Source organism: Triturus cristatus, chromosome 5_1 (genome assembly GCF_964204655.1).
Source record: "Triturus cristatus chromosome 5_1, aTriCri1.1, whole genome shotgun sequence".
Lineage (NCBI taxonomy): Eukaryota > Metazoa > Chordata > Amphibia > Caudata > Salamandridae > Triturus > Triturus cristatus.
Genome location: NC_140587.1, coordinates 699,138,129 through 699,150,230, shown reverse-complemented (window position 1 = coordinate 699,150,230; position 12,102 = coordinate 699,138,129). Strand labels below are relative to the sequence as shown.

General features: G+C 44.6%; 1 protein-coding gene across 5 annotated transcripts in view; it reads left to right on the top strand.

The window, feature by feature from the left end:
- The window catches only part of SPIDR (scaffold protein involved in DNA repair), a 2,139,604-nt gene that overhangs the window by 2,102,642 nt on the left and 24,860 nt on the right, over positions 1 to 12,102 (top strand). For all 5 annotated transcript variants that reach the window (XM_085605664.1, XM_085605663.1, XM_085605662.1 and 2 more), the window contains one exon: positions 10,551 to 10,644. In XM_085605664.1, the coding sequence (XP_085461790.1) occupies positions 10,551 to 10,644 (94 nt within the window). The remainder of the gene's footprint in view (positions 1 to 10,550; positions 10,645 to 12,102) is intronic.

The following is a 12,102-nucleotide window of genomic DNA, read 5'->3' as shown; positions in this document are numbered from 1 at the left end:
AAATCATGTCCAGAAAACTTGTTAGGTATAAAAACACTGAAAGCTCTAGGAGCTATAATATGTTGTTCTCCGGAAGGAGTAAGATTGTTTTTACGTGATTTTAAAGGTCACTATGTGTCTAGAGACATGGATCCCCGATTGCAGACTTTACCTACACATCTATGGGCGCAAGGCCCTACTGATGTTGGTTGCATGAATATTACACCATATCGAGTCACACTAAAGGCAGGAGTGGTGCTACCACGAATGAGACAATACAAGTTACCACCAGATGCTGTAGTGGCTTTACTGCAAATCATTGACGAACTCATTGCCCAAGGAGTGGTTGTGGAAACAGACTCCAATGTATGTAATTCACCGATAATTCCGATTCTTAAACGAACAGATCCGAAGGCCCCGCCAGTATATCGATTGGTTATTGATCTGCGCGAATTAAACAAATGCATTGTGCCACAATTCCCTGTGGTCCCAGATATCTCGTCATTACTGACAGCTATTGATTCCGAAGCAACATTCTTTACTGTAATTGATCTCAAGAATGCTTTTTTCAGCGTCCCAATAGATCCGGAAAGCCAATATTTGTTCGGATTTAGTTTAAATGGACGTAGCTTTAAATTCTCACGCGCACCTCAAGGATTTACAGAAAGCCCCAGCATCTATAGCCAAGCACTGAAACGAGAACTCGACAGTATCCACATGCCAGTTAACACTGCCTTGCTTCAATATGTCGATGATCTGCTGATCACCGCGAGAAGCGAACCCGAATGTGAGAAAGCATCACTGACAGTTTTACAATTTCTAGCCGAAAAGGGGCACAAGGTGTCCCCTTCTAAGCTGCAATTCTGTGTCCAGCGAGTTGTTTATCTTGGACACTCGCTGTCCAAGGAGGGAAGGCAGCTTACACCCGACCGCATTCAGTTAATAGCTAACATGCCAATACCCAAGACACAAAAGGAGGTGCGGGCTTTCATAGGCCTCACTTCATATTGTAGGCAGTGGATCCCTCAGTATGCATTTCTAGCAAAACCACTCATTCAATTGACAACACAGGAGGCAGCCACATCGACTGTTCTCCCTTGGACTCAGGAACATACACAAGCTTTTGAAAGCTTAAAGAAAGCTTTATGTCAAGCACCTGTTTTAGCAACACCATGTTACAGTAAACAGTTTACACTTTTTGTTACAGAACGCGAAGGTACTGCCTTGTCAGTACTCACACAGGGACAAGCAGGATCACACAAACCATGTGCTTATTTTTCTAGTACATTAGATCCCGTAGCTCAGGCTTTGCCTGCGTGTCTGAAATCAGTGGCAGCAACTGCTTTAGCAATCAGACAAAGCGATGCTATAGTGTTAGGACATCCATTGACAGTTCAAGTACCACATGCAGTAGAGGTTCTTGTGAATAGAACACAAACACAACACTTGACTATAGCGCGACTTACAGGATACGAATTAACATTGTTTCAGCCACATATAGAAATCAGACGTTGTAACACATTGAATCCTGCCACACTTTTACCTGTGATCGGAACAGACCCACTAGCCCATGACTGTATTGAAGTTATTACAATCACGACGAAACCCAGACAAGACTTAACCGATGTCCCATTGTCAGACCCAGACCTGACGTTGTATGTAGATGGTTCATGTATGAGAACAAGTACAGGAGAGTTAGTGGCCGCTTACGCAGTCACAACAGACACTGAAGTCATTGAAACAAATTGCATAAATACCTTGTCCGCTCAAGCCGCAGAGCTCATCGCTCTGACACAAGCCTGTATTCAAGCCACAAATAAAAAAGTCAACATATACACTGATTCACGTTATGCATTCGGAGTCGTACATGACTTCGGCGTGCTGTGGCGAGAGAGAGGTTACTTAACTTCTCACGGTGCCCACATTCAGCACGGACCCCTCATCCATGCCTTATTAGATGCGATACATCTACCCACTGCAATATCAATTATGAAATGTAAAGCTCATACGAAAGTTACTGATATCATTTCTCAAGGCAATGATCTAGCTGACAGAACAGCTAAACAAACTGCTCAAACTCAGACATCCGACATGACAAAGACAATAGTCCTGACGCCAACACATTGCATGACGGTTAAAGATCCTACTCTTGACGTAATTGACATACAGACACATGCTACACCAGACGAAATAAAGAAATGGACTGAATTAGGAGGGATCCAAACGGATCAAGGATGGATGATGAAGGAAAAGTCTGTGTGGTTCCTTCCTGATTCAATGGTCCAGGTTATAATTAACACTGTACATAGTCCCGCACATCTAGGAGAAAAAGCTATGCTAGATAGCATTCAACACATTTGGTTCAATAAACATTTACGAGCAGCAGCCAAACAAAAAGTTCGTACCTGTATGATCTGTTGCCAGTTCAACCCAGGAAAAAGCGTTCCCGTAGAACAGGGTGGATTTCAGCCTCCTGATCACCCTTTTGAAGTCCTCCAGATGGATTATATCCAGATGGAACGATGTAGAGGATTCAAATATGTTCTCGTAGTTGTCTGTGCTCTTTCCCGTTGGACAGAGGCATACCCGGTTTCAGATTACACTGCCCCGACTACTGCCAAACAGTTGGTTCGAGAATTCTTCCCACGATACGGTTTACCACGTGTCGTCTACTCAGATAACGGCCAGCCGTTCTCATCCGAATTAATGAAACACGTTTCACTTTTGTTAGGCTATCAGTGGAAATTCCACTGTGTTCGACACCCCAAGGCAGCAGGTCTCGTAGAAAGACATAATCAGACTCTGAAAATTAGATTGTCCAAAATATGCAGAGAGAAAGGTGTCGACTGGGTAGTAGCATTACCAGTTGCACTCTTTTACACGAGAATGGTAGCACACTCTCGAACAGGGCTATCCTCGTATGAAGTGCTCTTCGGCAGACCACCAAATATGTGGGGGACGCCTATACCACGCAAAATAACTGATATTGACTGTAATATGCTGACAGATTACTTGGCTTCCTTGATGTCTGCACTACAATCTTGTCGTTCACAGGTAGCTGCAGCTTTTCCTGACAACACTGAGGTGAAACCCCATGACGTAATCCCAGGCGACCTGGTCCTAGTGAGGAACTTTGATCGAAAGACTCAGCTGGATCCTAGGTGGAAGTCGCCGCAGCAGGTCTTGCTCACCACAAGGACAGCCGTGAAGATCGAGGGCAGGAAAGGCTGGATTCATTCAAGTCATATCAAGAAATTTCATGGACTACCAGCGGATGTGAATACCACACCTCGTGTGTCTTCACCCATTGACTCAAAACTTCCTTTTGTTGAAAAGAGTAATTCCGAACATTATAAACTAAAGCTCAGGTCCAATCAGTCAAGCAATTTGATTGTTTAAGTCCTCTCCGAGGTGAAGCGGTTGAATTGTCTCTGACATGTATCCCTTGGACCTGAATAGAGATAATACCCGAAAAATGTTGAAACGACAGGCGTACTGTAAATCACTGCGTAGTCATTGCATAGTGACGTTATTAATTTTGTTTTTCTTAAGTCTTTTAATAATTACTGCAAGTATATTGTTGCACATATATTATCCTATTCCTAGACATGTTTACAATGTTACTGCTGAACATTCTTTTAGTGAATTACCTCCGCTTGAGTTATCTTATAGATTTGCGCTGCGCAATAACACGTTTATCAGTATGTTACATCATTCCCATCAGGTTAGCAATGCTACAAATTGTTGGATATGTGGCCGACTCCCTCCCTATCAGAATTATAAAGGAATTCTACCTCTCTTTCCATACCCGTTCACACACAACGGCTCCTGTGGAGCATGGTTTAGTTTAATTAATTCTCTAGATTCGAATTCTGCAGTTTATCAAGATAACTGGGTATGGGGAAATTTGAACTTAGTTTTGCTTAAAGTCTGCTATCCTAACAAGGAGGGACTTCCCCAGAGAACAGGAACTGATCTAGAAAATGAAGTGTATGGATTAGGTAATTTTACGCTTAATCTTATGATCCTAAATGTCGAATCCGAAGCTACTCCAATTTTGCCCGCTATGTCAATATTTCCAGTAAAAGGTGAATTATGTGTAAGAAAGAATGGTTCCATAAATATGGGCCATAGTAGATGCACCACTATAGTAGAATTTAGTGATCAAGGCAAGTCTACATTTAGAGCTTCCCGCCATTCTTATTTCATATGTGGTCAGACGGCATATGTACGTTTGCCTCTAGATTGGGATGGTACTTGCTACATTGGATTCCTTTTGCCACCTGTTTTCCTAGCTCCTCCTGATTATCACAGAAATACTCATTTAGTATATAATAGAGTAAGGAGAGATCTCCCGATAGTCGATTACACTGAAACAGCATGGGAAAAATACACAGATTTCAATAAAGGTCTCTTTCCCTATATAGGTACCGTTACTAATAGTAAGCTGATACGTAGATTAACTAGAACCCTTGAAGCAGTAGTGAACGAAACTATTTCCGCCTTAGGCAATTTAACAGAAGAGCAGTCTGCTATGCGGATTGTTGTGCTTCAAAATCGTCTTGTCCTTGACGTCATCCTGGCCGATAGGGGCGGAGCTTGTAGGGTCATCGGATCAAGCTGTTGCATTTTCATACCAGAAAATTCGCCATCTGTATATAAAGCCATAACTCGCCTTCATAAGATTGTAAGCCAGATACACCAGAACCCAGGCACCTGGACTTGGTCCGGTTGGTTTTGGAGTGTATTATCTACCTTTGGATGGAAGGTCCTATCTTTCCTAGGTATTGGCCTTCTCATACTATTCAGTTGCTGTCTATGTCTACAATGTGGACCAGCGATCTGTGGTCTGTGTGCCACATCGTGTATTCCACCACCAGGATTTCATTCATCACGGAAGAAGAAAGAAGAACAAATGATGCTATATGAACAGATCAATGGATTGATGAAGATTGATATCTCTTAACGGGCAAGTAGGGAACAAGGAGGGAATGTGGAAATATGGATTTTTCTGATCAGTTATGTCCCCTATCTTGGACCCCAACGGTTCCATGTATGAATCACAAGTACATGTATGTTTCCTCCAGTTCCAGTTATGAAGACGCAAACACGTGCGTCCACCGTCAACCTGTCCTCTTTCAGATCCGCCATGAATAGGCCGGATATTCCATTCCTAAGTATGAAAGGCCACCGGCTTTATATGGTTCACTTATGCCATTCTACAGTCCAGGCAAGTAGGCCCTGATTCTGTCATCAAACTCTTCTTGCCTTCTGCCTCTGAAAACTCCAGTCTGAGCCTGCATCTGTGACCATGAACTTTGTCTCATTCCCTGCGCGGCTCACGAAGCCTGACATCAGCCTGCTGCCTGCCAAAAACTGTATTTCACCTTTGAAATTATCTGCTCCGTTCCCTGCCCGATGCATTCCTGTCTAGTAGTTTAGGTAAACATTCTTCCAGCTACCGAGCAAAGGCCCGGCTTCTCTGTCTTTATGCAAGTAATTCATAGCCCTATTACTATGGAAGATTTCTACCCACGCATCTAGTGTAGACACATAGACGCTCGTACACGCACTAACAGTCAGTATAGTCAGTATAGAATAAGATTCTACTCTAAGAAGACCTCTCTTTTGGATAACTTAGTTCTTTAAACATAGGATGTTAGATATGATTTGGGATTAGGTTGACTTGACCCTCCAGACTTCTGTCGCCACATGTAGAGCTAAATGTCAAGTCCCCTTCACCCCCTAGTTGCACGTCAATTACACGTCATGCTGCTGCGCGCGCATTTCTGCCAAGTATTTCTGCTGACATTGCGAAATTCTTTCATGTAACCACCCTCTTATGACATCACATCTGATGACGTTCTTTAAACGCACCCAGTTACGCCTATCTTTGCTACGTATGAATATATTATCCCCACTATCAATTGTTACGCCTCTTGTATTTGCTTCACTGTAATGCCTATTGTATAAAAGTGATTGATTGTCAATAACGTATGTACTTCACTTCCTGAACCTTCGTGGTGATGGAACTTGGAGCAACCGATTATAATCGACCATTGGAATAAAGCCCATTCCGAACCTCTAATACCACGGATTCTGCCTCTTATTTACTGAGCTATTTTATTATGTTTCTGTATCAAATTAAGTCCCGGTAATTAAATTATTTACCACAAGGGCGCAGTTAATGTTACAGTCTGTATGAATAACCAAATTGTGTACTTGAGACCATAATTTAGTTTTAATGTCGGGCATCACTCAAGCTAAAACTGTTGGTTTGAAAAACGGTCCAAGCGAAACTTTTAGATCCATGGCGTGAGCGCATCTTCAAACCAATCCAAGGGAAACTTAAAATACTGCTGGAGGCCCAAACAAAAGAGGCAAAGTCTAAAATCGGGGGTAAATAGTCAGCCAGAGTTTATAAGCCTCAAGGCAGAGACGGCACACAAAGAAGGATGTGCTGTTTTAGTAATTACGTTACAACAAACAAATGATGGACGGAATGCTGACAATGCATACATTCTCCCCCAGTCAAGAGATCTGGGTTAAATCCATCGTTCTTTTGCCCACTACACCACCCCAGTTTAGACATGACCATATGCAAATCAGTCTTGACCCTGTGCCTCATGGGAACAGTCCAGCCCGAACTGCCAAGCCATGTCTTCCCTGGACCGGAATCGAGCATCCTAGGACCGGTTTCCGGCTATCAGCCGTCATCAGCCAGGATAGCTTGACTCCAGTGGCGTAGTGAGCACGGGTCCCACGTCTGGGAATACCCATCCCACTTAGGGCGAAAAGCGTTACAACAAACAAATGATGGACGGAATGCTGACAATGCATACATTCTCCCCCAGTCAAGAGATCTGGGTTAAATCCATCGTTCTTTTGCCCACTACACCACCCCAGTTTAGACATGACCATATGCAAATCAGTCTTGACCCTGTGCCTCATGGGAACAGTCCAGCCCGAACTGCCAAGCCATGTCTTCCCTGGACCGGAATCAAGCATCCTAGGACCGGTTTCCGGCTATCAGCCGTCATCAGCCAGGACAGCTTGACTCCAGTGGCGTAGTGAGCACGGGTCCCACGTCTGGGAATACCCATCCCACTTAGGGCGAAAAGCGTTACAACAAACAAATGATGGACGGAATGCTGACAATGCATACATTCTCCCCCAGTCAAGAGATCTGGGTTAAATCCATCGTTCTTTTGCCCACTACACCACCCCAGTTTAGACATGACCATATGCAAATCAGTCTTGACCCTGTGCCTCATGGGAACAGTCCAGCCCGAACTGCCAAGCCATGTCTTCCCTGGACCGGAATCAAGCATCCTAGGACCGGTTTCCGGCTATCGGCCGTCATCAGCCAGGATAGCTTGACTCCAGTGGCGTAGTGAGCACGGGTCCCACGTCTGGGAATACCCATCCCACTTAGGGCGAAAAGCGTTACAACAAACAAATGATGGACGGAATGCTGACAATGCATACATTCTCCCCCAGTCAAGAGATCTGGGTTAAATCCATCGTTCTTTTGCCCACTACACCACCCCAGTTTAGACATGACCATATGCAAATCAGTCTTGACCCTGTGCCTCATGGGAACAGTCCAGCCCGAACTGCCAAGCCATGTCTTCCCTGGACCGGAATCAAGCATCCTAGGACCGGTTTCCGGCTATCAGCCGTCATCAGCCAGGATAGCTTGACTCCAGTGGCGTAGTGAGCACGGGTCCCACGTCTGGGAATACCCATCCCACTTAGGGCGAAAAGCGTTACAACAAACAAATGATGGACGGAATGCTGACAATGCATACATTCTCCCCCAGTCAAGAGATCTGGGTTAAATCCATCGTTCTTTTGCCCACTACACCACCCCAGTTTAGACATGACCATATGCAAATCAGTCTTGACCCTGTGCCTCATGGGAACAGTCCAGCCCGAACTGCCAAGCCATGTCTTCCCTGGACCGGAATCAAGCATCCTAGGACCGGTTTCCGGCTATCAGCCGTCATCAGCCAGGATAGCTTGACTCCAGTGGCGTAGTGAGCACGGGTCCCACGTCTGGGAATACCCATCCCACTTAGGGCGAAAAGCGTTACAACAAACAAATGATGGACGGAATGCTGACAATGCATACATTCTCCCCCAGTCAAGAGATCTGGGTTAAATCCATCGTTCTTTTGCCCACTACACCACCCCAGTTTAGACATGACCATATGCAAATCAGTCTTGACCCTGTGCCTCATGGGAACAGTCCAGCCCGAACTGCCTTTCGCCCTAAGTGGGATGGGTATTCCCAGACGTGGGACCCGTGCTCACTACGCCACTGGAGTCAAGCTATCCTGGCTGATGACGGCTGATAGCCAGAAACCGGTCCTAGGATGCTTGATTCCAGTCCAGGGAAGACATGGCTTGGCAGTTCGGGCTGGACTGTTCCCATGAGGCACAGGGTCAAGACTGATTTGCATATGGCCATGTCTAAACTGGGGTGGTGTAGTGGGCAAAAGAACGATGGATTTAACCCAGATCTCTTGACTGGGGGAGAATGTCTGCATTGTCAGCATTCCGTCCATCATTTGTTTGTTGTAACGTTTTAGTAATTACAACGTATTCTACGGGAAAGACCTGATAAGATACGTACAAGAAATAAAATGAAACCAGTCTGTTTGGGGAATCTTCTAAGGCCAAATCTAGTAAGGCATGTGTTGACAGCTGATACGTATACAAGAAATTTAAACAGCCTTAGTGCAGCACTCCCAGGGCGTAACATAAATCAAGTAGGAACCAACAGCGTCACTCGAACGAAACGGACCCCATGGATAACACCGTTCGGATCAGGGGCAGGTGGACGATAGAGTAACATTCCTGAGAAGGTAAACTGAGGGGTTAGGGCAAGTTTACATGTCATAGCCTCACTATACTTCCAGGTTAGCTTATCAAATATACACGTATACCGATTATTAAAAATAATGGCCAGCCCACCACCTATTTTTCCTTCGCGATCTCTTCTTACTAAAGAGTAGTCATCTGGGAGTGCAGCCGCTACATCAGGGCCTGAGCTTTCATGGAGCCATGTTTCCGTTAAAAAGATGGCATCTGGGCGTTCGCTAATTAAAAGATCAAATATGTCCGCTCTATGTTTTGGGAGTGAGCGACAATTTAAGCTGAAAAAAGTCAATTCTACATCCTTGGGGGAAAGGCTCCTAACGGGGCTTCTGGCCTCTGTCCTGTTAATATATGCGGGGTTACTAAAGCCAGTCTGTCTTTTAGGGGACGGAGGGGTCAACATAAACCTGCATTTATTGCAGCTCCTGGGTGTGCCATCCATAGAAGGGGGGTACAACTGAGCGCATTCTATATGAGGGTTAATACGAAGGTCTAACAATTGTTTGAAGGAGTAATTAAAGTGGGCTGAAGGAATTTGAGCAGGGGTTATGGCCTCTACTTTGCAGGGGAAAAGGGGGTGGGGGTAAATGAAAAAAATAATTAAAAAAAGACTTACCTGCCGGCCGCTGCCTCCCGGTCCTCTTCGTGGACTCCAGGAGCAGGAACCACACAGGCTCCAGACTCCCCTATCCAATCGCGACGCTGTGTTACAGCAACATTGTGATTGGCCAGAGAACCATGGTTCGCACATCAAGTGAGGGACTGGGAGACTGTGCATGTTCTCCACCCAGGCTGTGCAATAAAGCAGGTGGAGAACCTGCAAAGTGTGCATGATTGTTTGGTGGGCACAATGCCGTCCGAACTGTCATGTGCACTTAGAGTGTGCTTGGCACTCCTCCCCCTGGCCCCTGCACTGGTCAGCCCAACCCAGCCCGCCCCGCTGTAAGGAGGAACGGTAAAATAAAATGATAATAACATTACGTTATCATCATTTTATTTTTTATTTTTAAACTGCTCGCCTTAGAGGGGGAGGCGTTGCTGGTTTTTTCTACTCATCCTGCAAAGTGAGCAGATAAGTAAAGCAAGCACGTTTGAACTTAACCATATGAGAACACTAGCTTTGGGCTGGCGTCTGGTGAAAAAAGGAGACGCATCACATCAGGTAACGGGGATCTTCATTAAGTGACACCCTCACTGGTTTGAACTACAGACTTGTTGGTGAAAGAGAAAAGCAACATGGCTGATGAGAAAGAAACTCCTTATTAATGTGGCAAAGTGACATGCTCGAAGGTGTACGGATGGACTATATTATTGTTAAAATATAAACATGGACGTATGGAATGGGAAAGCCAATATTTGGCAGCCTCGTGCGGATGCAGTGACTCAGTCGTCAAGTAAAGTATATAGTGACTAGAAGTAAGTAAATGTAACCAGTAGGAAGAATGGACAGTGCAGTCTGTATTGCCAGTAAATGGAAACTGGTAAGTCTCAGAATGTGGGATGAGAGTTGCCCTGGGTGTTGTATTTTATTTAGAAACATAAGGATCACCACTTCCTACTCTTCTAGAACTGTAAATAGAATTGTCATTAAATGGCTTTCCTTTTTTAAATATCTGGTTGGACGATACAATTCCGATGCACAACTACTGTCTCCTATTTTTTGTTTTTTTTGTTGTTGTTTTATTTAGGTGTTGTCGTTGGTGTGAATGAAGCCACAGCTCTTTCGTGGCCAGTGTGTAATAGGTGTGAAAACGCAAAACTGGAACAGTCTTCCGAAGATAGGTACGTACAGCCATACTTTGTACTTTATCACAGTTTATGGTATTGTGCATTGAACTGTTTGACAGGGGCGTAGCTCCAGGGAGGGGTGTTTGGGTTGCTACAACCCCTAAAAAAAATATTTTGTAGTAAATAGTTGGGTACAAGTGATTTTAGTCAGATAATGTGAAGTATCTGTCTGATTTCACTTGGGATTTCCACATGCCCTCATTGACAAAAACACACATTTTCTGGTTTTTATTTTGAAGTCCTTAAATGCTGATTTAGTTTGAAAAAAAATTGCGTTTTAAATACCCCTAACAATCTTCTTTCCACTGCCCCTGAAGACCCTTGCTCATGTCCTGCTTCTCCTATAATTTGCTTTAATAAGATGTCCCAGCATGATTGTTGAATAATCTGAAACTCACACCCCACAATCACACTAACCAAACTATGCCCGTGCTGTTTGAATTGGATATGTTTCACGCTGTTAGCTGCTCGAGCATGCAACATGACACACGAGTGACAGGACACTAAGGCCATCGTTATGAGTGGCCTCTTACTTCTGATGGATGGCGCTGATAACATCCGGTCCTGGGCCATCCGACTTATGCGATCCATAGGGACACTGTGGACCTCTGTACATTCACCCAGAGATTTTGACAGTAACTGAATTCAATAGTGAATGTCTGACCCAAAATGAGGAAATACTGTAGGGATCCGAACTAGAATTACAGTTACCCCCCCCCCCCCCCCGGTAATGCCTCATTTCTTAGTGGACCCTCAGGATATCATGCCAGGTGTTTCCCACTATGGTAGTACCCCACTTCCCCTGGTATCTGTAACTCTGTTGGTGGGGAAAATTCAGCCCAGTTACCGGCCCACTTATAATGAAGGCCCACCTATCTGTAATGGACAGCCTGTCGTGCGGTCATAGCACAGGCAATCTCTGCTGTTCTTTATTTCTTCACAGCGCCACAGCCACTGCATAACCTTCAGGAAATGAAAGGTCAACGCGAAGTTAGGTTTCTGTCTACTCAACTGTTAGTAAAAGGCATACCTAAATATTTTATGTTGAACTTTCTCTGCGGGTCCAAGTTTATAGACTTCTCCCTACCAATGGCAGGGTAGAAAGCATTTTATAAATGAAAACACCCATTAAATAGTGACAGATCATTCATGTATTTTATATTGCATAATTTATGAGGATTTATGCATATTTTCTCCACCATGCTGTGGGTATGGGAAACTGTTCTCTGTTTTATCTTTCAGGCAGCCCTTTACAACTTTATGTTTGTGTTTCCTGCCCTTTAAAGCACTGTCTATTCTCATGCATGCCTGGGTTGGGGGTCAAGTGTCACTGTGCATGTGTGTGCCCATAGAATGTGGGGGTTCTCTGCACAGACTGTCACAGTCAGAACACACACAGTGGCACATGCTGATTCTGTGGACCTTCCTCCATTGACTAAAAGAGAAACAAGA